Here is a 27745-nt window from a genome sequence, read left to right as displayed (position 1 = left end):
TTCCTCTACTTCACGATGACTTATTGGCTTCTATGCCCACTTTTTAATATCATTCCAATTCATGTTCAAAAAAAAAAATTTGAAAGACTCAGGCAAGCACGTAGGAGTAGCCACATAAAAGAAGAAATTACATGTGAAAATTTGACTCGTTAATTTCCTAGCCACATTAGCATTAATAAGGAAATTAAATATTTATGAGACTAAAACACACATGAATAGTAAAATTAGAGATTAGAACATAATAAAAAAGATGGTAGGAACTAAAACCAATTTCAGTTGTAAAACGAGGGACCAAAAACGTGCTTAAGCCAAATATTTTTATCATGGGTGAGACTCGAACCCAAAAATTGAAGAAAAATACAAAAACATGATGACCAAAACCAAATGACATTTTGACAATGTCCTCATCATATCATATTTTATAGGTTCAAATATGTTTGGAGTCTCTAACTTTGTAAGGGAAATGAAATTGGGTCATTGAATTAAAAGTCAGGGGCTCAAAACATATTTAAGAATATTTCATATATATCCCGTTTGAATCAGTTTAACTATTAACTCAATGGTTGAACTAATGTTACATTAACTCAATATCTCAACCGAGTCAATGACGGACACGACTCTAGGAGTGGCAATATAAGCCCTACCAGCCCGCCCACATTTTGGGCCGGGATGGGTTGGGATAGGGAAGTCAGTAACCTGCCTTGTTTTAGCCCGGAAATTGGCGGGTTGAAGGCGACCCATGTGCTGTATTAGGCCGTGTTTGTTTTTTCTTCTTTTTCTCAGCCTGTTTGTCCACCATGTCAAGCGGCCTAGCCCGTTAATTCCATCTCCTGGCTCTCTATGATATTGGATAGTGGGTAATTTGTCCAATACTGTTAGTAGGGTGATTGAGCCCATGAAGACCGCTATACATACTATATTGGAATTTTTTTTGCTAAGCTCCTATATTCTTGGAATATGACAAGTATTTATTATATGATTCTATTATTACCTGTTCTGTTGTATTTTCAGAACAAGTAGAAATGTAGAATTGCTATCAATTTTCACATTTGTTGCAGGGACTGGTAGCATAATTGCGTTGAATGTTGGTTCATTCATGTAGACATAACTGAATGGACGATAAAGGGTAGTTTGTCTATTAGTTTCAATACTTTGTTCAATGGGAACTGTCTCGTGCAGTACATGTCTTGTGCAGTACAGATTGTCTTGTTCAATATGTTTATTTGTATGACTTTGCTGAACTTTTTCTTTTGACATTTTATAATGGATCAGCCAACAAGACTGCCATCCCGCTCATTGGCGGGGCGGGACATATTTTCTAGCCCACTTTTAAACGGCGGGCTAGCCTGTTCTATCCCATTTTTTACCGGCTGCAGGTGGGGTGGGGCGAATTGGAGTCAGTTGTTTCATATTGCACCCCTAGACTTGAATTTTGAAACACAAGCCGTCTTGAGTTGTTTGGTTTGGGAGCGCTGATCAAAAGGATGTATTCTTTCGCTTAGAAGTCTTTAGCTTCTTTGCTTTTTGGGGTTTTTAGGGGGTTTCTGATTGATCTTTAGGGTTTTGCATCATGTTTATAGTTGGTTATCAACCTGAGTATGCATACTTGTTCCTCATGTTTTATGTTTTGTGCATTGTTGTGACACTCTTAGAGATCCGCTCTCGCATGTTGTAGCCGTTTGGCAACCTTTTGGATTTTATTTCATACATTTTTATATATAAATAAAAAACACAAGCTGGACCAACTCATCAAAGAAAGAGACAAAGTCCTTCATTTCCTGACATTTTGCATTTGTACATTTTATGTTGTTTCTATGATATGAAATCATTGATATTAAGTACCACCAGTCCACCCATACATTAAAAAAGTAAAGATTTTTCTTTTAATTTTCTCAATCTTTAATCTTTAATATGGATTACCATTCACCAAACACCAATCACTAAAAGGTGAAAAGTGTGCATGACATATGATGGGTAAGTACAATGCTACTGTTTTATTTATAGGAATGTTAGTGGTTAGTTGTTAGTAAGTTAAAAAATTCCTTCAAATTTCCTTTGTAGGATTCGAACCCTGGATCTTCCCCTCCCTAGCCCTTATGTCCCGTAGCTCTTACCCAGTGGCGGATCCACCACCAGGCTTGGTGGGTCCATTGCCCTACCTCAAACAAAAAAAAAATTTCTTTGGACCAAGTAAGTTTTTGGGCAAAAAAAAAAGGCAAAATTTACAAGGTAAGACAAAATTTAGGACTCAATAATAAATTTGCCCCAGCTTCCCAAAATTTCTGGTTCCGCCACTGCTCTTACCACTTGAGCTAACCCTCGGGGACAAGTACAATGCTAATGTGTATGGAAAAAATTTGTTGGAAAAGCTCTACTTATGCGATTTAAGAGAATTAATCTCATTTTGCGATCAATACCGGGTGCACATCAAAATAAAGTGTGCATGCCATTTTTGTTTTGGTACAGCTCATAAAGAAAGGAGATGATTAAGAAAACACTTGGAGCTATAAATTTTGGATTAATAATAGAACTTAACAGTTTTAAATTATTAATTTCTCAATTGCGTGCAGTATCTTTCTTTCTATTTTTATCTCATATATATAAGTAGAAACAATACCCAGGATAACAGAATATGCTTCATCCTGCTTAGCTATGGCCTATGGATGACTAATTAAGGAGTTGTTTATTCATTTAATTTCCTAATGACAAATAGATAAATCTCACATATAAATTTGACAGGGTCTGCTAGCTTGTGGAAGGGCGAAGATGTCATTGTGCAATGTTCTCCTGCCACGTGGATGGTATTTGGAATAAGAGGTGTCTCCATTGCACTGGAATATTACTGTAGTTTTTTTTTTGTCTTCAAACAATGTTGTATTCATACTTGTAATTGAGTACTACGATAAGAAACATAAGAAGAGGTAGTTATCACTAGCTAGTAATCACTAACTACCCTAAGTGAAACAATACAATTAACTTTATCATATTATTATTGTTTCTTACATTTCTTGCTCCAAAATCATTGTCATGTTGTCATTTCAGTGTTTGACCAATTCATATTCTTTACGATTTTAATTGTCTATTTCAGAAAGAAAATGATTTTACTGCGCTTAAATTCTCTTAAACAAAAGAGTGTATTTAATTTTTTAAAAGATATAGATTTAATTATTAGTCCGTTTACAAATTTTATAATTTTTCCAATTGATGACTTTTTTTCGTTTTTTATTTTCTTAATGAGTCCTCCATAAAAAAAATTATTTACCAAATGGTTCATATGTTAGTTTTCTGTTTCATTTTATAAAAGCACATGACAACTTACTTGGAGAACTTTACTTAATGGTGCTTGCTACGATACCACAACACTTATACATCAATCTTATATATGAGATGTCAAGGAGATAATAATGCTATATGGGTTGGTATTCTCACAAAGAGTCAAATACTCAACAGCATCTTTATTAAAAATCTTAGGAAATTGAGTATAAGCAGTGATGGACCAAAACTATGGGCACTTAAACTTTCAAAAGTTCACCAATTAAGGATATTTAACATATTAGAGTTAAAAAAACATATGGAATTGTCTAATTCATCCAAGGTAAATATTGAGTAAAATTATCCTAGTCTCGAGTGGTTCAATAATATTTTGACATGTGTTATGAGCTAGATTTTATAAGACACATGTCAAAATATTACTCAGGGTAAATCTTATTTATTTTGACAACTCAAAACATATAGGTTGTTGAATGAACTTATCAGGTGATAGTTGATAAGTTTAATATTATAGAATATTGTTGATGATGTGGTAACTTTCTGCAAAATTTACTAGAATGAAGAAAAGCTCTTTCAGTGCAGGTTCAGTACCTACTGAGCCAAATTACAGACACACTGATACTAGGAACAATGAATGAAATAAGAAAACATTATTTCATTAGTACCAAATTAGGTGTTACAAAATATATATTGCTTTGAGATTATAATACATATAGTTAAGGAAATGAATGATATTACTAATTGAATGAACCATTTTCCAGCAAGTTAACAAAGCAAATAGGAGAAAGATCAAGTGAATTCCAGAGCAACAGTTCTTCATCAACACTAGATGAAGAAGAGGAATCCATGTAAATTGATGTTTGATGATGGTTTTCTTCCTCTTTCCCATTATCCCTTGCTGCCATCATGTACTCTTTCTCCTCCACATTCTTCTTCTCAAGTTTGCTTTTTCTGCAAGCTGTTTGGAGGCTGGCTAATTGATCAGCCATTAGTCCTTTCCCCTTCATGTTCCCTGATTCTAGTGTGAACTTCAAGCACTCAGGTATCCCGTTGAAGGCATAGAGAGAAGCTGAGAATTTCCTCTCATATTTCATCCTCTTCATCACAGCTCTAAGCATTGAAGGCTCATCAGCATAGTTCTCTGCTTCCTCTGCTGGCTCCTCCATCCCTTCAGCAATCTCAAAGGGAGAGTAGTAGCTTGGTGGAGGAACTGTGTCGAGAAATCGAAAATCTGGGACATCCAAATTAGTCCCTTGGACACTTTCTTCTTCACTTTCTTCCTCTCTTTCCACTCCTGAATTGCTGTCATTGCTTGAAGTTTGTGTCACATTGCTGGATTTATATTCCATGTCCATTTCTACCCCTTTGAAGCTATCCTTTTCAGTTAAGCATGACTCGAAACCACTAGCAATGTAATCAATTTCAGCACTGTTTTTGGTGAAAGTGTGGTTGCTTGAGCTATAATCTTCTGGTTCCGGATCATTGAGGAAATCAGTGAATTGGTCAATTGAAAATTGTGTTGATGATCCTGCTCCATATGCATCTACTTGTTGCATTTGTTGGAGGTTGGTAGGAAGAGACATGGAGGAAGAAGAAGAGAAAGAGTTGTTTCTTTCTTTAAGCCTTTGGAGAAGGAGATTGGTGATCTTTGAAGAAAGTGCTGGAGTTGAGGAAGATTGGGAGCAAGGCCAGAAGTTTGTCCTTGTATTCGCGCCGCGAAGCAAGCAAGCAGCCTCATCATAGGCTCTTGCAGCTTCTTCAGCTGTGTCAAAAGTTCCCAACCATACTCTTATCTTCTGAATGGTGTCTTTTATCTCAGCAACCCATCTACCAGATGGCCTTTGCCTCACCCCAACGAATCGCTTTCGGGTTTTCCTTGCTCCTCCAAGTTCTGCAGCTTGCTTTAACATCTCATCCCAGGCCATGGTACCCTCAGATAGGTTTCTCTCATCCACCACTTCAGAAACCTTTCTTTTCCTTGCCATTTCAAGCTTATAGGGTGATTCTTTGAAGCTACTTAAGCTTGGTTTGGTTAAGAGCTTATAGGATGAATCTTGGATGGAACTGAAGCTTTGGTTTGTGTGGTTATATATATGTGGGGGATAGTGAGTGACCCTTTGAACTAGTTGAGTTTTAGAGTTGAATTGGTCACAGTACTGATTAGTCTCTTCTGTTTGTTTCTTTATAATTTCGGCTGCTATATCCTAACATTTGGCAGTGTCTTAAGACTTTGTAATTGGTGCAGCTTGTTTGACCAGGCCAAAGGGCACATATATAGATTTCTCTAGTGTGAACTCACATTGGAACTTCATATTCTGTGCAATAGTGTGAGCCTGGTCATTATACAAAATAAATACATGTTATCTTTTCTAACTTCAATTTTTATCATGCTCATGTTCTGTTCACATTCTACTCTTTCATGCCACTTTGCACTAGCTATTAGAATTCAGGCTAAACCTAAGTCTAATATCAATGTTAGCTTAGGTATCATATTTCTAATTAATATAAGACCTCCACCACACTTTGTACAAGTCTAGGACTAGACATATGGAACGTCAAGTTTGCAAGAGGCTAGATATCTGCAAGTGGTATAAATAAATGGACTTAAAAATGATACCATTTTAGAATTTGAATTAGACCAAACTCTATCCAAAGCTAGTTCAAAAGTGTTAAGATTTTACATTGACTAGAGATACGACTAAATTAATTGTTATAAAAGCTAGTGCTTGCAAGAAAAACACATGAGCTAGCTTATAGGATAGAGCTAGTGCGGACCAAAATTCTAAGATTCGACGCATCAAGATTTGAGAAAGAGTATTTCACATGAAAAACACCAAGAAAAACAACCAGAGTAGCCAATTAAGTGCTACAGCAGGAACTAGACTGCTTAATTAACTAGCTGCAGTTGATGTTTGGATTTTACCTTGAAACATAGTTGGTTTATATATATATTTCCATTTTCAATTCTGATTGCCTCTGTTAAACTTGTTGGTACATGATGGACTAACTATACCAATCCATTATACGATTTATACAAGTTTGTTTTAGGGAAAGAATGAGAGAGTAAAAAACAAAAATACATTGAAGATGTAGTATGATCTAGGCAATGCTCTTACTCTCTTAGCTATTGGTTAAGGTAGGTGAAGCTCTTTGAATTGGAAACTTAACAAATTACCAAACAAATCTTGACTCCAATTACTAACAGTTGGAGGAGTCTCTTTCACCCCAAAACAAGGCTCATAAAAACACAAAAAGGTAACAAATGATTTGTGATCGTCATTCATGATGAGGGTCAAGAAATGCGATTCCTCCAATGCCCCACTATGAACATCATGCCAAGAGCAACCTATTGTGAAAATTTGATAGAATGTCATTTTCATTACAAACTTTTGTAATGTCGTCATCAAGCTTTGATTGATCAATAAGTTATTGTTAACATGGAATATTATTTTAATGAGAAATTTTTTTATGGGATTTTCGCCATGCATCGACCTTGGATGGTGATATTTCTGGACTAACTTAAGAATCATTAATTTTCGTGTAAAATATTGTTGATTAATGCCCTTTTTTTGTGGTGATTTATGCCCATAAGCCATATGGTACATCAAACGCAAATAAAACGCAAACCTCATTGTTTCAGGCTTACAGCAACCTTTATACACTTAATAAGTTAATATTGTTTTTCTTTTTCAAACAAGAATAGCACAATAATGTGTAGTATAGTATTTTGGTGCTTGCTATAGTACCTTAAGTCAGATCAAGGTGTGGTACCTTAAATGATATAGACCAATAGAAAACATACAATTTAAACGTAGAGGAAGATTTGGAAGTTCAATATATGTGGAACATGAAGGACGAGGTTCCTGACATTTAAGAAATTAAAATTATCTCTCGGAGTTGCAAATTGAACTAAAAACCCTAATTTTCTAATTGTGCATTACATAACATAAACAAATTAACTTAAGAACTACAAATTCACCTACTATTTTTGGTGTTGGAAAACTCTAAAACCATAGAAAAACCACGACAATTGTCTATACAGATAACAACCATAGAAAGATGTTTATACTTCACTCTCAATTATCTCATGATTCAGTACACTCTAAAATAAAAGTATATAACCCCTCCACTTTTAGATGAATATTAGAGAAATTGCTCATAGCCTCGAACCGTGGAAAAAAAAAACAGAGTATCCCAAACCTACATTGAGATATTGGCGACGATCATCTACATTGAGAGGTCTGAGAAAAAATTGGAGATTGAGGGCAGGTGTGGTGGGGAAGAACATATCAAGGTGGACTCCCGACAAGTGGCGGATCCAGGACCCGGGGTCAGCTGTTCAAGTTTTTCAAATGAACACATCGGTAAAAATAAAGTTAAAAACAACTTTATATATGTTTATACATCAGAAATTATACAAGTCATAATTGTGTAAATATGTGGATTTTTTGTGCAAATAGGTGTAAAACTTGGTCTACTAGTATAATTTAAATTTCCAGGGGTTAAAAAAAATTATATAAGAAAATAAGTACAATTCACTTGAACCCCCTGAATATAAGCTACATCCCTGACAGGATACGCAACTAAGGATGGCAATGGTCGTGTGCGGTGGCGATGGTTGTTTAGTCATTTTAACAGTTTAATCTTAACCGTTCAACATTCTAATATTATATTAATAGTTAAAATCACTTATGTACCAACATAAATCTTATTATATTAACATTTTTTAAAATGTTATTGATGGATAAAATATTTTACAAACCTTTTTTGGAAGATAAAAACATCTCTTCCTAAAAATTATCCAAATTGATTAAATTTATTTATCCTGACTGTTGTAGAATATGAAATTTCGTAGAAGCAACCTATGTCGAAGTCAGAGGAAAAAACAAACATGGAAAAAAGAATGCAGGGCGTATTGTATCTTGAGGAGTCTACTTCAATCAACTACCAAAGAAGGGGACATAGTCCTTCACATACTGACAAATCTTGCCTTTATGTCCTTTAAAATTAAACCACTTTTAAAGGGGACATAGTCCTTCACATACTGACAATGAATGAATCAATGAGGGATTTTGCAACATTTTAATAACAAATATCTCCTTTGATAATTCACTACAACGTAGAAAAATGAATTTTTTTAGAGAAGAAACAATGAGTGCAAAGCAAACTAATTGTTATAAAATTTTCCTCTTGTAAAAAAAAAACTAATTGTTATGAGTAACACAATTTATTGTTTTGAGTTTTTTAAATGTATAAACAATATATATTTTATTTAATATTTATTTTTTTTCTAGAAAATATAAATTTACTAATACAAAACAATACTATTAATAACTATCAAAATTGCGCTTCTCACATTGCACTTAAGTTCTTACATTGCATTATTCATGTTACAATTAATATTACTTAATTTTTTACTGTTTCACTACTTTTTTAAGTCACAATAATATAACCTATATACATACCAAAAAAAAAAATTGGGGGCCTTAGGCAATTGCCTATTTTGCCTAAGGCCCTACACGGCCCTGCATATCAAAACTAAACCCTATAAACTTGACTAGGCATGCGTACGTGAGGAAGACATGCTGACATAATTCAAGGTAAGATGTCATTCAGCAGCTCAGCCCCTTCCACGTGGAAGCTTTCCAAGAGATCAATTGTCTCAATTTTACTAGAACTAGATTCAAACCTTGTCAATACAAATAGTTTCAAATTAAAGAAGTTTTTCACGGGATCAGGTTTGAAATATTGAGTCATGTTTTGATCAATTCCATTAAGTCTATCCACTTCCTTTTCCATTAAGTCCATCTAGTTAAATAAAACTACACAATAGCATGCTTTCCTAACGACAAGATTGGAACTGAAAAAAAAATCGATTACAAGTAATAGGTAAGATTTACGCCTTAAATTTTTATTAGTTCATACTTGGTTAGGTAAAATCTCGTCTATAAAAAATGCTAGCAATGTTATTTTTAACACTCTTAAATATTCTCATTAATTGAATAAAATTCAAATGTGATTCACTTTTTTTTGTTACATCGAATAAAATTTAAATGTGATCCACTAAAAATATAGAACGTACATGAATTTTAACTAAGTAACAAAAAATGTTAGACAAAAGTATAACTAACACTTTTCTTCCACAATTCCACCCATATAGATGAGAAAAAGTTTACTGATTAATCTGAAATAATTATTAAATAATGGTGTAAATGAAAAAATAGAATAAAATATCTTGAATTCCGATTAAAAAATTATTTTAAAATTCTTTCAAAAAAAAAATTATTTTAAAATAAATGGTTTAAACAACAAACATTTTGGAATTGAACTCAATCATACTCATAGTCATAGAGCATCTTCCAAGATAATATCACAGTACATGGACCATATTTGAGAACCATGGTTAAGGTCTTAAGGAGAAACCCAACTGAAGCATAAATTTCAATAATAATAATAAGCAAATGGTTAGGTGCATATAATTAACGAATGCACTTGGGACCACCATATAAAGAAAAGAGACAAAGTCCTTCATATACTGACAAAATTTGCCTTTATGCAATTAATTTAGTTTCTATCGTCATCTCTTTGAAATTAACTACCACCACACAAATTTTTTTATAAAAAAATGATTATGCTGTTTTTTAAATCACAGGTCTCAATCTGGCAAAAGTGTGCATGACATATTATGAGTAAGATAATACCTGCTCCTATAAATTTTCAGTTGGAACTTACAAGTTACATGCTGCAGACAATTTCTCCATTGTGTGCTGATTCCTTTTTCTATTATCATAACTAGAATCAATTTCTAGCATAACAGAATATGCTTTATCTCCTTAGCAATGAATGATTAATAATTAAGAGTTTTTATTCATCTTTATAATAATAATATTAAGAAAAATCTCAGATATAGTAATTGACTGGGTCCAAATAGAAAATATCATTGTGCAATATTCTTCTGCCATGTGGAAGTTACTTAGAATCACCTGTCTCTATTTCACTAGAGCTTAGATCCATAGCAAAGTTGGCCCTAAAGTACAAAACCCATGTAGTGTTTGACCAATTCTATATTTTTTATACTATGGCAAAAATATCTTATGCAAGAGCACTTATTCTGCTTCAAATATATTTTTTCTCTGCAAAAAAAGAATATTTAAACTGATATTATGCAAGCAGCATTCCCCTGCAGAGATGAATTTGCTTGGTGCATTGTAGTGTAAAATTTGGCTATCCTTTTGTGAAAACATTTATTACAAATTCGATCAGTTATTGTCTCTGTTTTCACCTTATGGTGTTACGCAAGCTAAATCCCCATAAGACTGAAGACACGAGTTGAAACCCTTGGAAGTTGGAAAGACATCTATTAGGAGGAACTGCAGCAGTTTCCAGAACGAGTTTACACTCCCGTTGCCAAGAGAGAAGGCCCAGGCACTTGCTTATTCTGATAATTTTACAACAAAAAGTTCCCACATTCCCATTCTCGTTACAAGCATAAATTCTCAATCCTAACAATATACAAGAAAACGGCACACAAGCTACACCAAAGAAAATTAAATAAAACTTGAAAAGAAGTTGAATTGAAGGCAAGCTGCCGTATATACAGTTGCAACCAGCATCAATTTACAAGCTGCCATATATTTAGTTATGAACTAAACTTCAGAACTATGCAAGTAGTGGAGAGGTGTGACTATCAGGCCTCTCGGAATATTTGATTGGATTCAGAGCTGGATCATTGTATGCATCAGCCATCTTATCATAAAACTCAGACATATTATGATCATTTTGGTCAGCTCTGTCCTTCTTAATCAAACACTGCATAAGAGAAGATTATTCATAAGGATACAAAAGGGGAAACACAACAAAGGGTGATGAATCAATTGGAAAACAAAATAAGAAGTAACAAGAGTCTCTTAATTATCAAACCATTAATGTACCTCAGCAGGATAGTCCTTGAATATAGGGAGAAACCGTTTCTGGCAGTACTCGTTGAATAGGAGTGTGAGAATTGGAAGAGGAAGAGTCAACAATGATGCTAGAGGAAGCTTCTTTAAACCAAAAAGTCCAATGGCAATTACATGCATCAGTATCAATGAAAATATGGTGGAGTGATGCACTGTAGGCCAAAACTGTCCTCCAGTCTCATACCTTGGAACATAAACTTTCAACAGCTATCACCAAAAGATATTTAACATATCATTAGAATTTGAAGGTATGAAACAGAGAAAGAAATAATATCAACAATTTATTCAATACACCATGAAGTGCTGCTTTCAAGTTTCATCCCTAAATGTTTATGAATTTAAAGTCCATGTCAGAAAGATCTAAAATTTAAATTAAATTATATGGATGAAAATATAAACATCAGATGCCAACATAGCCACAAAATAATGATAGCACAAGATAAATTTTGGAAACAGAAATTTTAATATAGAATAATATCTTATCTCAGGTTTACATTATATATATATATAACAGAACAAAAAAGTAAATTAATCATATATATAATCAAGTGATCCTATATTGTTTTATATTGAACAGAATATTGGACAGTGGCCCAGAAAGAACAATCAAAGAGGAGCCAGAAGGCCAAAAAAAAAAAAAGAAGTTCATAATATTGTATTTAAGCTTTTCCCATCCTCCTCTCAAAAGTAAAAAAAAAAGCAGCAGCTGTTGGTGAGTTTTTGCAGCAAAATAAAAATTATGACAAACACATTAACTATCATTATCCTTTTTCTCATCTAAGTGGGTATTCAAAGCATGCACTTTGGATAAACATGTGATATGCCATCCACTTGTTTCAGAAATAAATTATACAAATGCATATCATACAACAAAAAATGAATACAAAGGCATGTACTGGAAAGGAAAAATAGATTTGCTAACCTGGTTACGGAAAATGATGTATCCCAAACAAAAGTAGATCAAGAGAAACGGAAGTATCAGTGGAGCAAGGATGAAGTATGTTACACCGAGAAGACCAAAGAGACGAATCCGAGGGATTTCACTGTGATAAGGAAGAGATGGGGGCTCAAAATTGTCATCACCGTTTCTACAAAAAATTCTACTTACAAAATTGTAAATAAGTTGAGTCAATCGAAAGAGTTCTGATGCTATAGCAGTCCATCCAGATGTCACAACATATGCTATAAAGAACGATGCCTGTACCAAATACATAAAATATTAAAATTCATGCCCTCAAATTTGTGGAATAATGTCTAATAAACCTCATAAAAGATGTTGTTTCTTGCAACTAAAGACATTGTAAATTAGTAGCAAGTTGAAGAACTGACAATGATTTTAACAAATAAAATAAGTTATATTAGAGAAAACAGTACAGATTAAAATAGGAGGTAGTGCATCCTCTAAAATAAACAATAAAAGAAAAAGGGAGCCAAAGGGGCTCAAAATTGCAAGAAACCAGGTGCTGCCTGCTGTTCATTTGTTAAAGATATTATAATTCAATAACAACTACATTATTTTGAAAATCCAAGTGTAAATGATAAAGTCCCACATTGGTTAAGAGGCTAAAAATGATTAATCTGTCACGCCCAAGAACCCCCCCCCCCCCCCCCCCACACACACACACACTTACACAAACGAAAGAAAGGAAAGAAGATAAAACTTATTTTAGGAGTTCATCTTTTATTTTAAGAGTCTACTTAGCTATCTCATTAGGTTAGAGGTAGGAATTGTTCATGAAAGGTTTTCCCTTTGTAAATAAGGATTTCCTTCTTGAGTTTCTATTTAATATTAGATTCAGTGTTTTATTCACTAAATTACCTAACTGCCCCTGTTCAAGTGCTATTTGGCTGTTAGGGTTTTTCAAACTCTAAAAGAAGGTACTGAAATTGATGAAAAAATTTGTAAGGGAACAAAACTGAAGAAAAAGTCCATGTGGATAGCCCTTCATCTGACTAGGATTACAACGTGGGTTGGTAACTACGCAAAAATGGGTCCTGTCAACATTATGACATCACATGGACCTTTTTTGAACAAACTTCTTTGTAAAGGGACCAAAACCTATGCAAAAAAATTGCGGGGGCCAATTCAGATTACACACTATTTTACATGAACTAAACATATTTAACCAAATGAAAACCACTGATAACTCAATCTCCTTTAACAAAATATTGGAGAACTTTGACAAAGTTTATAGTTTATACAATTGCCTCTTGAGATGACAAATAGTAATTATTCTGACCTGTGATGGAACAGCTTCAGCCAGTATTCTGGGTATCTCTTTGGGGTCAAGAAAGACGTTCACTCTATAAAGAGCTGACCCTGATAGAACATTTGCAAAGAAAATGTTCCATATGGTAAACCATAATACTTTAGTACATGCACTTTTTTGTATCTGACTCCATGAAATGTATCCTTGCAAGGATGAAAGCATGATCATAATAGGTGGAACAAAGGACAGAAACAACTGAAGAATCAAACTGGGAAGGTATCCTGTTATAACCTGGCTCACAACTGACCTGCAAACAAATATCAGGCAAGTCTACTTCAGCTGGAAATCCATGATAAGGAAAGACCAAAAGAGTCGGTGCTAATGATAAAACAAAAAACTACAATTCTGCAATCACTAACTCAAGTTGTCAAATGTTTAAGAATAGAAAATCTTGTAATCCTGGAAACCATGTATTCAGATTTGTGTATACATACTATGATAAGTATATTAGCTATGTTATTAAGGATTTCTATATAGGAGAAGTACTAAAAAAAGATAAACAAACCAATTCTCCGGGTAAGCAGCTGTGAATGGGAATAAATAATTCAGTAAACATATTAGGCAGCAAATACATTTGATGATAACTTCTTATAGTTAAAAAATAAAAGACAAAGTTTGACATGTGAGGAGTTTATTCAAGAAGAAAAGAATCGTATTATTCCACCAACTCTTCCCTGAGATCCTTCAACCGAAGAACCCTAGGAATCACAAGATTACAAGAATCCCCCTCTGGAAATTCAAGAGTCCAGTCTCTGAATTGCCTGACCAACTACAACTAACTACCCTTATTTATATCCTAAGGTAGTTAGCAACTGACTTCACTAACTGCCTTAACAGACCATGTACAATTTATTCCCCTATACAGTTGCACTAACTAACCCAAAAGTGAAGGAACATTAGCTCCCAATCCGTGCTTCTTATTTCTTCTCACATAAACCTCCCTTACAGGAGGCTGGTACTTATCAACATGGCATCAGCAATAATCACAAATTTAATCAACATTTTTTAGAACTTTATAATTAGATAAGACTTTGGAATCTAAGAAATACAACCTATACAGGCTTTATAGGACTAAGTCAAATGACATATTGCATATATCAATGAAGTAGAGAAGGGAAGTCTGCATGCAAAAGTAATTGTAATATCATGATATGACTTCGATGCATGTTATCATAGACAAAGATTAAATTCAGGTAAGATTTCCCACTTACAATCTTAGTATGCCTTTCAAAAATGGAAACCATGTTTCCAACTGATCAAGATGGGTAAGACCTTGTACAATTGCAACTGGGATTAAAAATAGAACTGTAAGAGAAGTACATGCAACAAAAACCACCAGCTTGCTGATCCATCTTTTAATGAATGAAACACTGAAGAAAGGCCAATAAACATCTTGAGGCTCAGGAGCTTGTTCAGTAATCCACTCCGTAGGATTGACACTTTCTTGAATGTTTAAAGCTGTTGCAGCACCAAATCGTGTCTTGAATGAGACAAAGGCAGCAGGAACTTCCTATAAGTTGAATGTGATTAATAGAACAAATGGATGAATTAGATATCATTCTCAAAAGAACCAAACTACTTTAAAGTTATACCTATTGTAAGAAAAATATCCGTGCCTATAACTTTTCAAAAGCCAAATCTAGTAACCAACATATAATTTAAAGAAGAAAACCAGTGCTGTTCTAAACAAAATCAATCCTGATTGCACTAGCTAATCTGAGAAATTGTTTTGCTGATCATATTTGGTTTTAACTTTTAAGAATAAATGGCCATGTTTTGCTCATTTATCTAACAAGCCAAACTGGTTTTCAGTTCAGTATATGGTTAGTGGTTTGAAATTCTGGAAACAATTTGCTCCATATGCAAGCCAAACTGATCAAGTGCTTTTCCATTCATATTTTCTTTCTCCAATCTCATTCAAAATAGAGCTAGTATATGAAGATGCAGTTCTGCAAATATTTGCTACCTGCTACCACATTTTTCCATTATTGACGAGATTGGTATACCAGATTAAACCAAATCTCAACAGAACAATTTCATTTAAGTATGCCATGACAATCACTTTGGGTTTAAATTGATGGTTTAGTTAAAATGATAATCAGATTAGTTCAGTTCATTATTGGACAGAGAAGATATTAAAAAACCCTTCGAAGAAATATGATAATTCAATTAACACGTGATCGTTGAAGGTTAATAATGTCCAGACATGAATAGTTACTTACCTTTGCTGCCGCTGAGGACTGTTCCATTCTCACATTATCTTCTATATCCCCCAGTCGCCTTTCGTAGTGATCTAAAATATCAACTTTACGCCCATAAAGTCCCAAACACCCTTCACGCCTCTGCCTTTTTGGAGGATCACTTTTTTGTTTCAAATGGGTAAGCTTTTTGTACAGTTTATCTGCATCAGTCTTCAAAGAATAAACTTTAATAGTAAAAAGCATGACATAGGCAATATTAGAAGAAAGAATTGAATCTAGGTACAAGTATAAATTTAAGAAGTTCAACACTCTGAAGACACATATCGTTTGATACTCAAACACTGGACTTCTTCTCTCTTAATGCATTCTTTTTTAATGGTAAGAAAATTTCTATTTCATCAATGATCCACAGATGACATGCAGATATTTATAAGATATACTCTCCCCGTAATAACAAAAGCGAGGCAGTACATGCAAACAATTTACAATGCAAAATTAAACAACTATCAGTGGAAAAGATTGAATCAATTGGAGCTCCAGAGAAACACTTACAATCAGATTCTGAAGTTTACTGCTTCGACGGACCACTGAATGTGAAAGATATGTAGAAGGGTGATACTCCAGGAAAAAGCGCTCAACAGTATCACTACATGTGCTTCCAGGTGGAACAGGAATACCACGGACTAATAACGTGAACTGATGAGGTTGAGGCTCGGATGAATAAAAGCAAGCAATTCTTTTCGATGCAATGTACCCATACTCCTATATACAAGGCAATAAAATTAAACAAGATATTCAATCATTAAATTAACAAAATAAGAGGAAAAATATGAGAGCATTTACAAAGCAAAAACTTACGTAGTAAAGAAGATAGCAAACAACTCCAGTAAAAACATATGCAGCAGAAAAATGGATCCATAACCTTGATGAAAGCAAAATCTAGGTATCAGAATTTTCATTTATAAATAATAACTAAGTAGAAAGCAACAAATTTTTGAAAAATAAAGGAAAAAGAAACACATATTTCATTTAAACATGTATAATCATAAAACTGAATAAACATTAAATTTTGTCCTAGGTGTCAAATAAAGTTCCATATTTTGTTGAAGAAAATAAGTATCTAAAACCAAGATTTTACAACATAACTTGAAAAGTGAAATCTTACTCTAAGGGCTCGTTTGGTACACCGTATTAGGCATGATAGTATAAGCTTATACAATACATTATGGGCTTATCCATTGTTTGGTGCTCACATTGTATTGTATAAGCTTATACATCAATCTCCTCTTATACATCAAAATGATGGATTATTTATGATTTGAATTTATGACAATAATGTTATGGATTAAAAATTTAAACCACAACAAGATTAACTCTGGAGTATATCCAACACTCCATACTCATTCAATCAAATAATTTTATAGGAATATATAGAAGTCACTCACTCAAGGATGCAGAATGTTATAAGACGATAAAATCAACTTAATTGAAAATAAACATAGAAACCACTAGTGATGACTGTGAGATTACCAAGACCCCAACACCTGTGATATGCTGCTTGTCCAATAATTTTTGTTTCATTTAGTTGAATCAAATAACAATAAGTTTTCTGTTCCAGCTATTAGCTCTAGTCTATAGAGGTGAATAGCTAACTGCTAATTTCTTCAATTTTTTTCTTTTCACCACTGAGGAAAAATAAATTAAGAAAACAAAGTGGTGAAAAAACGAATAGAGAACAAAGGTGCTGAAAGTGCAGAAATTGTAGTTTGTTTAAAATGTTTTATTGCGCATAAACATGGTAATGAAACTCCAAAGATCAGGAGAAGTTCATGGAGTTCTGCATAATGAACAATTTCTCTCACAAAGTTGGCAGGCAATAAAACAATGATTGAGATTAATCTATGTAGTAGTTACAGTGTTGATGGTCATCTTGAGGGTAAAAATCCAAAACTAATTTCTTACTTTGTAAGCACTGAGGCCTTGCCATGCAAGTCAGAAGCATGTCAAGTTGGAGCATACTTGCTTAAATATACTTGGATGGTAAAAATGTAGGCAGGACTAGGCTTCTTCACTCTTCAGTTTCATTCACCATAAAGAAAATTACAACAACTCATACACATAAATCCTCACATATGAAAACAGGTCTTTGATTCAAGAAAATGAAACTTTCTGAATAAATATGATGTCAAAAGAGTACCTACAAGGCTACAACATATCAATTTTCCATATATGTATTGTTCTTTACCGTAGATAAATAATACCTAAGAGTTAAAACCACCTAGGTCTATAATACCCACCTGTTTGAACCATTGTTAACATTAGAAATACTGAAGGAGTCCAAAGACTTGTATTGAAACTCTGAATCATCACTAAGCTGACTCCCCATGTAATTAATCGGAAGTAGAACGAACATCCCAATAATTCCACCAAAAGTAAATACTTTTAAACTGTACAAGAGGGAACAGGATCAGCTGAAGCAAATAAAAGAGCCGCTCAAAGATAATACAATAAGGCCACATAGAATAGAAAGACGAATAAATGTTTTGCAGCAATGTGGATAGAAATTCTCATGAACAAGTCATTGCCTCATCAATCAGGTAAAATTTAAGTGTCACTTTAACTAGTTAGTGACATATTGAAAACATAAATCCACTTGAAGTTAGACATTTAACTAAATAAGCAGCAAAAACTAGATATCAATCAAGTAAGAAAATAAGAATAAATAGAAGTGAATTGAATATAACTGTATGAACCAATAATAGAATAATATAAAAAGTCCTCTTCTGATGCAGAAGTAATATATGCTCATTAACGTATACAAAAAATAAAAATTAAGCCTGGCACTGAACCTCAATACTAACAATGCAGGAATATCCATCAAAATAAGTAAAATCCTAAGAGCCTCAGCTGGCTAATAGATTCCGGTAGTAAGAAATGACATGACACAACTTCAAACTTGCAATCAATCAAACATTTTACATCACCTAAAGATAAATATGCGCATGAAGACAAAAGCATCTAAGCCAGAATTTGATAAAAAATCTTCCTCGGAAGGCTCCCATGCCTTTCTAACCCAACCAGCAGTAGGTAACAACCGCTCCAAGTTAAATTGACCACCCTCTTTGACTTTTCCTTCAGCGACTAAGCGCGGTACATATACAGTGATATTACCAGGCTGCTTTCTCAATATAGAGTATAGGGTGAAAAATAAAAGACAGAGACCAAGATTAATTGCAACAGAAGTTAGAAGAGCAGAAAGAATCATCGTTGAAATCTGGTTCAAAACCACAGGATTGGTTCTTTAGACCCAGTAACACAACTGTAAGCCTGAAATCAGAGGAAATGAATCTCGCAATTGCTGAACCTGCATAAATAATACACCATTAGTACACGATCTGGAACATAATCAATAAAAAGATCCCTAATCCCTTGTAATTAACATATATGGTATTCAAATAATTGGCAATTAATTATCCACGATTACCACCAATCATACAGTAGGATCCTCACTTTAGCATATGGTAATAATAATATGCATGTTCTCCAACAAAATAGGTGACTTCATAAGCATGAACTGAGTGCAAATTTCTCACATTATTTGAATTCAACCAAAGGGTGTTTTTTTATTTTTACTTTACTTTGGAATGAAGCTAGGCGATATTTCTTGCATAAAGAATAGGGACAACTATGGGTTGAGTACAATCCTTACAGTTTTTTGGTGTCTATATTCTCTTTCTTCTAACAGCAAACTTCACATGTTCCAGTGCCCATCAAATCTTAATCTAGGATGTTTTCAGGGTTCATTTATCTGTTCAATTTTCTTCACGAACAGGTAGAAGGGTTTGGTCCTAGCATGTTTGTTTTGCTTATTTAGCAGTAAATTTCACTTCTAGTTACTCATCCATGGAACGCCAGGCACCCACTAAGATTCAATGTTTCATTCAATTTATAGCCTTCATTGGATTTATGCTGATGACCTACTGGAAAAGAGGTTCTTCTGATGTTTATATTATGTGATTGAGTAAATTTAAAAACTGACCACCAATTGATTTTTCATTCGCATACTGAAATATCTAGAATATAACTGATTTAACATTTTTGGAAAACCTTGAGTTAGTTCTCCAAACATAGAATAAATGTCATTCAATCTATAAGCATTGGGAAAAGCAACAGGAAAAATCTTGGTTAGATTTTAATGGAAGACTTGGAGACTATGTTTGGATTGATGGAATAGAACAAAACGGTATTGAATGACATTATTTGTCACTGCTTGACTTGTTTAAATCAGATGAAATGGAATATGAAAGAAACAGGAACGTTCCATTCCATTCCACCCGATACACCCCAATTGTTCTTTCCCTCAATTTGGGTGTATGGAAGGAACCAAGTTATTATTCACTAATCTACTTACCTCGCCAGTTACTTTGTTTACTGTCGAATGAAAGCTTTATTCATTTCAATATCCAAAGAATGGTATAGTAAGTTTGTTTTATTCCATTTCATTCCACCATTATTATATATCCAAGCATACCGTTGGCCCTTGAATTCTCGCCAATTCCTAATAAATATGATAAAAAGAGATTATTCACAAAGAATATATAAATTATGGGCTCTAATATTTACAGACTAATGCACATGAATCCTAATAAATTTTATTCAAATATGTCCTAATAATTGCACATAGGAAGAAAAAATATTCCACCCCAGAATAGGCTACTACAACTCTCCCCTCAAGCTGGTGTATGAATATCTATCACTCAGTGCGATTTGTAATCGCACTCGTCTACAAATCGCGATTCAACGATTCCTGATTCAATCCATACGATTCGTTTGCGTTTCAGGGGACAGATCACACATACAATTCGCATCGCCAACCCCTAAAAAATGTATCGTATCGCGTATCGTATCGGTGAATTGTACGACACTTACTACCATGATCACTCCTAACCCGCTAAACCCGTATAAAACCTTGTTGTGGTTATATTTTTTAGCTCCCCCAAAATTGGGAGGTTTTGGAGTCTGAATAATTTCACTCAAACGTTTAGAAATTTTAAAAGTGATTGAAATCTAGGATGATAAAACCTCTAATTGGGGTTCATGATACTCCATCCATCAGTTCCCATTCCCTTAAGCGTAAAATGAAGCACAACCCAGAAACACTGTTAATAGCAATTTGCTCAAATTAGAATATTCATAGTAATCGAACATAGATCATGTGTATAACTGAGGTGAAGAAAGCAGAGAAAATGAAGAGTTAGTGCGAGAGAGAGAGAGAGAGAGAGAGAGAACCTGGTGAGAGAAGCACGTCGGAAAGTGAAGTAGCGTTGGCGGTGAATAGGAAGGACCAAGATTGAAGAAGGAAGGAAGCCACTTACTTACTCAACAACGTGTCTTCGGTGGCACTCTCTCAAATGAAAGCAACATCCACGTGGTGTAGTCTCACTTCATCGGGCTTTTTTGACTATAGGTTGGTTTCGTCTGTTTCAACTTTCAAGGTTTACCAGATTTTTTAAAACAAAAAAGTTAAAAGATTTATTAAATTAATTAATTTTAATTTGATAAATTTGGGTCTAAAAAACTATATTTAGATACATGTATTGTTGGCTTACCCATTCCTGTTAGTTGCACTAATAAAAGTGGTTGCTTCAATTCAGGTTGAGAGTTCAATTCTAACGGGGCGTTTGTTTCACGGATTGGAAAAGGATTTCCGGGAATGTTTAGGCCGGAATCTACATTCCAGTGTTTAATTGGTAGCAGATTTGAAAAAGATATTCTCGGGTATCTTTCATTCCTGGGTAAGTCATATGTCCATCCAGAAGCATTTCTCATTCCCATGATGGAGAGGTGGGTAAGTTGAATCCTGAATAGAAGGGAATGAGATTTTTGGTGTGAAATCTCTGAATTGCCACTACCCACTACCCACTACCCATGTCTTTTACCGCGAAGGGTATTTTAAGAATTTTACTATCTATTCCCAGGAATATACATTTTGAACCAAACATATATTATAATTATACCCAGGAATATTAAAAAAGATTCCCAGAAACTGATTTTGTGAACCAAATGAATTTTTTAAAGATGTCTGGGAATAACATTCCCATCATAACATTCTCGGGAATCTTATTCCCGAGTATCATTTTCCAATCCGTGAAACAAACACCTTCTAAGGAGTCGCATTCTTGAGAGATCTTTAACCTTCATCATACTCGGATCGAAATTACAAAATGAATCAATATCAATATCAATCAATATCAATATCAATATCAATATCAATATCAATATATATTAGAAAATAAGAACTTCTATCAGGCTGATTTAGTGACGTGTCATTCTCACGTTAATTCTTAGTGACGTGTCATTCTCACGTTAATTCTCATAAAAAAATTTCACGTGTCATTCTCAGATTAATTCTCATAAAAAAATACATTTTTAAATTTTAGATTTGATTATGATTTAGTCAAGCGATAACCCTATGAAACAAAAGTCAATGAGATATAAATTGATAAATGCAATTGAGTTAGAAGTAGGGTTAATTTAGTGTACACAAGAAAATCCTTGGGTAAGGTTGCACCACCCTAGATTCACTTGTTATAGCAGGTTACTTTCCAGGTAAATTTTTTTTTTTTAATTTGTTAACTAATTTTCTAACTCTGGTTTAACCCACCACCCCTGTTCAACAAAAAGAAAAAACCCACCACCACCACCTCAACCTCAACGCCATCCGCCACCACCAGATTTTCTCATTCTTCCTCAACAATCACCACCACCTTCCACCGAAACCCCACCCAACCAAAATAACAGCAGCGTAAGGAGCTTTCGATTTTACCGATTCTTTCATGGAAGTAGACCTAGAGCTGCGGCTGGGCTTGAGCAAGGAGGAACGACCGCGGGGCAAGGAGGAACGACGGCGAAGCAAGGAGGAATGACGGCGTGCCACAGACTTAGATGCTGAGGTCAGATCTGAAGCAAACTAGAAACACTCGAATGAATGAATCAATGTCGACATCACATGAACGAGGCAACAAAATCGCATCTCTCAGGAGAATCCTTCTTCTAAGATTCCTCCTTTCTTTTCTGATACTTCCTTTGCCTTTTCAACTCATTCATTTTGTGAGTACTAAAGGTTTTCGCTTTTTGTTCTCTTGTTCCTTTTTTTCATCTGGGTCTGTTTCATCTTCCCCATTTTCCCCTTAACCTTCTGGATACTTTCTCTGCACTAGTTTGAACTTATAAGTTTCTGTTTTTCTCACTGTAAATTAATATTCATCGTCCTTTATTGTCGTTGATGGGGGGTGGTTTTGTTCCAGCTTCATTGCTTTCTGTTTATGAAATTGAAAAGCTTTGATTTTGTTCTCTTCTGATCTGGTTGAATAGCTTGAAGCTTTCACCTTTTTTTCTCATCTTTGAGCTTCAATGTTGAACAAGGGCCAGATCCGAAGAAAAAGACATAAACTTGATGGTGGTGGTGCGGTGGGGCTGGCCGGGTGGGGTTGGTAGTGGTGGTGCGGTGTTGGTTCAGCAGTGGTGGTGAGGTCTGGGTTTTGGGGGTTCCAAAATCTGAAAAAATGTTGATTTAGAAGATGAAGAATGAAGATGAATTTCTGGGTCAATATGAAAGAAGAAGATTAAGAATGGTAATGGTAGATTAAGATTTTTTTTTAAACTCTTTTTAATTAAAAAAAAATGACCTGATAGTAAACTTGTGATAACATGTAAATCTAGGGTGGTGCAACCTTACACAAGAATTTTCTTGTGTACACTAAATGAAACCTTAGAAGTAAATATATTACTTTTTTTTTCTTTAAAAAAAAATATATTACTTTCAAATTGCATAAATAATATTTTACTATTTATTTTCAATAAAGAGAAGTGAATAAATAATAAATAATAAATAATAAATTATTATGAAAAGGTCATTAGAGCCTCCTAATCATTCTCCACAATTCCACCTAATAAATTTAACCCCAATTAATTTTAATTATTATATTATAATCCAGTCACCATCACACCACCATTACAAGCCCTTTATCATTATCACCGTACCGTTGCCGTTTTGATCTTTCATCCAAACAAAACGCAACCACTCCTCGCTCGCAACCGCTCTCCGGTCAAATTTCCCGCGACTTCTCAAACCTCCGCCGGCCATCTAAGGTACGCCCCTCCGTTTCGATCTCACGCCACCTCTCTCCCCGTTGTTCCCGTCGCCGATCATCGCCAGAATTTTACACTTTCCTTCTCGCGTTGATCGAATTAGGGTTTCGGTGCCTGATTCTGGATCTCTAGGTTTCAATTTCGTTTTGCTAAATCATCTAGAAGTTTCTTTTTTATTCTCGTTTGCTTTTGTTTTTGTCGATCGTGAATTGAACAGAGAGCGTAGAAAGATTTTGAACGATGAGCAACGTGTTCGAGGGATACGAACGCCAGTACTGCGAGCTTTCGGCGAATCTATCGAAGAAATGCACTGCAGCTGGTTCTCTTAATGGAGGTACTTGAGAATTCTACCTTGATTTTCAATCAATGGTGGTTGATTGCATAATTTCAGTTGATTTGATGTTAATTATTAGTTTTGATTGTAGAATATTGACTATATGCTTGAGTTCTCATTTTGGAAAAAAAATTAAAATCATGGTTGAAACTTGAAACCTCTTTTTTACAGAATTTGAATAGAATGCTCAAATTTGGATAATTGTATATAACTTGAATCAGGACCGTTTTCGGTTATTGGTGTGTATCTCCTACAGAAAATGTACTGATGTGTTGCTCCTGTTGATGGAAATCCGCGATATATTTCCAAAACCAGTAAACGTTCTCATAGTCTTAGGTCTTACTGAATGTCAAACTTGGAAAGTATTTTTGTCTCTTGAACTTTTAAGCTCTGATTAAGGGCTTAACCTGCATTCTGTGGGTTTCAAACGGTAGATTATTAAGGTTAACAATGGCTAGGTAAAGTTGCACCATGCGATCATTTCTGCACCTTCGTTACTATAATAGTTCAGAACTTTTTCCCCATTATGTTTGATGACCCTCCCGGTTATTGTTCTTTTGGTTAGTTGATTTGTTGGAGGAAGCATTCTAATGCTCTAATCATAGAAAAAAGTGAATTCTCATACTCATTTTACATTATACGGGTGGTATTTGGCCCACTAAAAGTTCCGGTGAATTTAACATATCCATGAAAGCATGTATTAATTCTCTTGAAGTATTGAGCTATAGGCATGACAGACTATTGAATGCTTTTATCAGGGGCGGTGAAAAAAGCGTCAAATGTTCTGAATTTTTCATGGAGCAATGTATATTCCATTATAATTTTTTATCTTTTTCTGCTTGATCTTGCAGAGCAAAAGAAGCAAAAAGTTTCTGAAATAAAGGCTGGAATTGATGAAGCAGAAGCTTTGGTACTTTCTTTTTACCCCCATTTGGAAAGTGGTCATTTTTCTTCTTGCACACTGTGATTTCGATCTGATTTTGCTAATGAATGATGTAGATTCGCAAAATGGATCTTGAGGCAAGAAGTTTGCAGCCAAATGTCAGGGCTGTGCTTCTTGCTAAGTTGCGGGAGTATAAGTCAGATCTAAACAATCTTAAAAGTGAGGTTAAGAAAATTGTATCTGGTAATCTAAACCCATCTGCACGGGATGAGTTGTTGGAATCAGGCATGGCAGATACTTTGACGGTATGATTCATTTATGGTAACATCCTTTCTCGATGCTCATAGATGATTGACATTGTTGTGAAATTATAATGAGGAAACCATTTGATCATCCTTTTTCTTTATAATTATATATTTTTCTGGTAAAGTGTATGGGCTTTTCCTTTTAAAGAAAGCCACATTACTCCCTCATTATTGATCCTTTATCTGTCGAAAACAAACTTTGAGCTGTAGATCACAAGCTTTGAAGCTATTTGAATGGGAAGGACGTAGGTAAATCAAGATCAAAGTATGTGGACCAAAATAGTACTTGACCCTTATTGGTCAATAAGCAATTTGTCCTTAGTTGAATAGATTGATGACTTTGTCCTTGGTAATCACAATAATTTAGGAGATGCATCCATTTCATTACAGGTGGAACAAAGTAAATGAAGCTTAGGTTTCAGTGGAAAAGATGCAATCTTTAATGGTAGATAATTGTACAGAGCAGATTTAGATTTTCTTGATGATATATTTTAGATGACATACAACCAAAACATTAAAATGTGAGATTTTTCGTCTGAAAGTGATTGCAGTTATTTTTATTCAATTTTTTTTATAAGATTGTTCCATTGGCATGAGGCCAAATTGATTTTATCATCATTTTTTATGGTAGAAATACCTTTTTCTTTAAGACGCAATTGATTCTCTCTATAACTCTGTATATTTGGCTCTATGACAGCCTCTCTGTTCATTTTTGCTACTTGTACAAAGTAGACAAGTGTATTGACATTTAACAGTACTCAAAGATAACTTCATACTAATTTTGAAAGTAATAATGGTTTATGATTTTTGCTTAAATTGTATTTAACTAATCCAGACTAAATTAAAATATGGTCAACATTGATATTTTTCTCATTCATATGAGTTTAGTAAGGATTAATGTTTTAAACTGATCACTAATTGATAGTTAAGCTTCTTTTAATTAGACTAATATACCTTTTTCTACCAATCGGTGCTTTGACACTATTTGGTGAACAGGTTGATGAGGCCTTGAAGATTTTATATTAGATAATAAAATTGTTCTGCTACTATTTTAAAAATATCACCTTTCTTCCGTCCAATTGTGGCCAATTGCATTTCTTGTCTGGTTTTCGGATATGGAGGATGAGTGAGCTTAGATTCAGTTAGGAGTTAGGACAGATTCAATATTCATTTCTGAGCATTCATATTTCTCGGATCGGCACAACCAAAGCTGACACCAACTACTAATGTGAATGCAGGCATCATCTGATCAGAGGTCAAGATTAATGATGTCAACTGACAGGTTGAACAAGACAGGTGATAGAGTTCAGCAAAGCAGGAAAACAATGTTGGAAACAGAAGAGCTCGGTGTTTCGATTCTTCAAGATTTGCATTCACAGCGACAATCTCTGTTGCATGCTCATACAACGGTAATTTTAAGACATGATGTGTTTGGGTTAGTTGGATTTTGACGTGGTATTAGTTTCTTTGGCCATATATTTTGAGTTTGATCTATATTGCTTCCATTCTTCTAAAATAATTAAATAAATGATAGACCAAGATAGGATGGACTTTTGCGTTTTTCACACTTTAGGTCGAAAAGACTCTTGCATTAGGTTCAGAATGCTTGAATAGTATTATTCTTGTGTTCACTCAATAGCTTTACTTTACTGATAGTTGGATCATGACAAATATCTACTCATATAATTTTTAAATTTAAGAGAAAATATTGACTGTTCTTTTTCTTTAGTGCCAGTAGTGAGCATACATTTATGATTTATCTACTGATGGTTATATTCCCTCATGCAGCTTCATGGAGTAGATGATAACATAGGCAAGAGCAAGAAAATTTTGACTAACATGACAAGAAGGATGAACAAGAACAAGTGGATTATTTGTGGCATTGTTTTGGTTCTGGTTATTGCTATCGCCTTGATCCTATACTTCAAGCTTTCTAAATAGGCAATGGCCGACTTTTTTCTCGTAATGGTTCATAAAAATCATTAAGATAAAAAGCATCACTATTATTCCCCTTGTGAGTGCTCGAACAAAGATACAAGCATTGTTATTATTCTGATTTGTGAGTGCTGGGACAAAGATGTAGTGTTGTCCAGTGCTTCAAGCTAATTTGACACTGTTGGCTTATTCTATGAGTGTATTGTGCTGGTTTGCTATGTATGAAATTTATATTTTGTTTTGACGAGTTGCGTGAGTTTCAAGGAACCAGAATTCTTTGTGGTTATGCCTGTTCAAATTTAAACGAAGTTTGGCTGTAAATGGGAGTAAATAATGTTTCTACAATGCTACATGTTTCAACTTTCATTGCGTTCTGGTGTAGCTTGCAGTTCCATGCTTTCAATGCTACATGTCTAAAGCAAAGCTCGTCATCCAAAC

General features: G+C 34.3%; 3 protein-coding genes across 5 annotated transcripts; 1 reads left to right on the top strand and 2 right to left on the bottom strand.

Moving 5' to 3' along the window:
* Positions 1–3905: 3905 nt before the first annotated feature.
* On the bottom strand, positions 3906–5409 carry LOC130735653 (ethylene-responsive transcription factor ERN2-like). The gene has a single exon (XM_057587573.1). The coding sequence runs from the start codon at positions 5253–5255 to the stop codon at positions 4008–4010; it is 1248 nt and encodes a 415-aa protein (XP_057443556.1). The 5' UTR covers positions 5256–5409; the 3' UTR covers positions 3906–4007.
* A 5190-nt stretch (positions 5410–10599) lies between these two features.
* Positions 10600–21141, bottom strand: LOC130739399 (CSC1-like protein HYP1). Of its 3 annotated transcripts, none has more exons than XM_057591674.1 (12): positions 20989–21120; positions 20782–20858; positions 18684–19063; positions 17997–18146; positions 16558–16621; positions 16252–16461; positions 15721–15909; positions 14710–15008; positions 13469–13745; positions 12151–12426; positions 11202–11435; positions 10600–11079 (listed from the first exon to the last, which is right to left on the bottom strand). In XM_057591674.1, exons 3-12 carry the CDS (start codon positions 18962–18964, stop codon positions 10930–10932), a joined length of 2130 nt encoding a protein of 709 aa, XP_057447657.1. In that variant the 5' UTR covers positions 18965–19063; positions 20782–20858; positions 20989–21120; the 3' UTR covers positions 10600–10929. The 3 variants fall into 3 exon arrangements, with proteins under 3 accessions (XP_057447657.1, XP_057447656.1, XP_057447655.1); XM_057591673.1 differs by lacking the exon at positions 20782–20858 and adding an exon at positions 20111–20257 and having other exon boundaries at positions 20989–21109; XM_057591672.1 differs by lacking the exon at positions 20782–20858 and having other exon boundaries at positions 20989–21141.
* Positions 21142–23698: 2557 nt separating this feature from the next.
* On the top strand, positions 23699–27551 carry LOC130739398 (vesicle transport v-SNARE 13). The gene is made up of 6 exons (XM_057591671.1): positions 23699–23850; positions 24068–24184; positions 25036–25094; positions 25184–25372; positions 26611–26781; positions 27161–27551. The coding sequence occupies exons 2-6, from the start codon at positions 24091–24093 to the stop codon at positions 27311–27313; spliced, it is 666 nt and encodes a 221-aa protein (XP_057447654.1). The 5' UTR covers positions 23699–23850; positions 24068–24090; the 3' UTR covers positions 27314–27551.
* Positions 27552–27745: the final 194 nt, after the last annotated feature.

Source organism: Lotus japonicus, chromosome 2, assembly GCF_012489685.1.
Source record: "Lotus japonicus ecotype B-129 chromosome 2, LjGifu_v1.2".
Taxonomy (NCBI): domain Eukaryota; kingdom Viridiplantae; phylum Streptophyta; class Magnoliopsida; order Fabales; family Fabaceae; genus Lotus; species Lotus japonicus.
The sequence above is the reverse complement of the archived record's forward strand: the minus strand, read 5'-3'. Positions and strand labels throughout refer to the sequence as shown.

Excerpts from the sequence above, each read along its gene's own strand:
- LOC130735653 (XM_057587573.1), bottom strand. The coding sequence starts at position 5,255 with ATGGCAAGGAAAAGAAAGGTTTCTGAAGTGGTGGATGAGAGAAACCTA.
- LOC130739399 (XM_057591672.1), bottom strand. The coding sequence starts at position 18,964 with ATGATTCTTTCTGCTCTTCTAACTTCTGTTGCAATTAATCTTGGTCTC. Across the intron at positions 16,622-17,996 it reads GTTAACAATGGTTCAAACAG|GTTATGGATCCATTTTTCTG; the intron begins GTGGGTATTATA and ends GCTTTCATCAAG. Across the intron at positions 12,427-13,468 it reads CTGAAGCTGTTCCATCACAG|GCATCGTTCTTTATAGCATA; the intron begins GTCAGAATAATT and ends TATTTGGTACAG.
- LOC130739398 (XM_057591671.1), top strand. The coding sequence starts at position 24,091 with ATGAGCAACGTGTTCGAGGGATACGAACGCCAGTACTGCGAGCTTTCG. Across the intron at positions 24,185-25,035 it reads AGCTGGTTCTCTTAATGGAG|AGCAAAAGAAGCAAAAAGTT; the intron begins GTACTTGAGAAT and ends TTGATCTTGCAG. Across the intron at positions 25,095-25,183 it reads TTGATGAAGCAGAAGCTTTG|ATTCGCAAAATGGATCTTGA; the intron begins GTACTTTCTTTT and ends TGAATGATGTAG.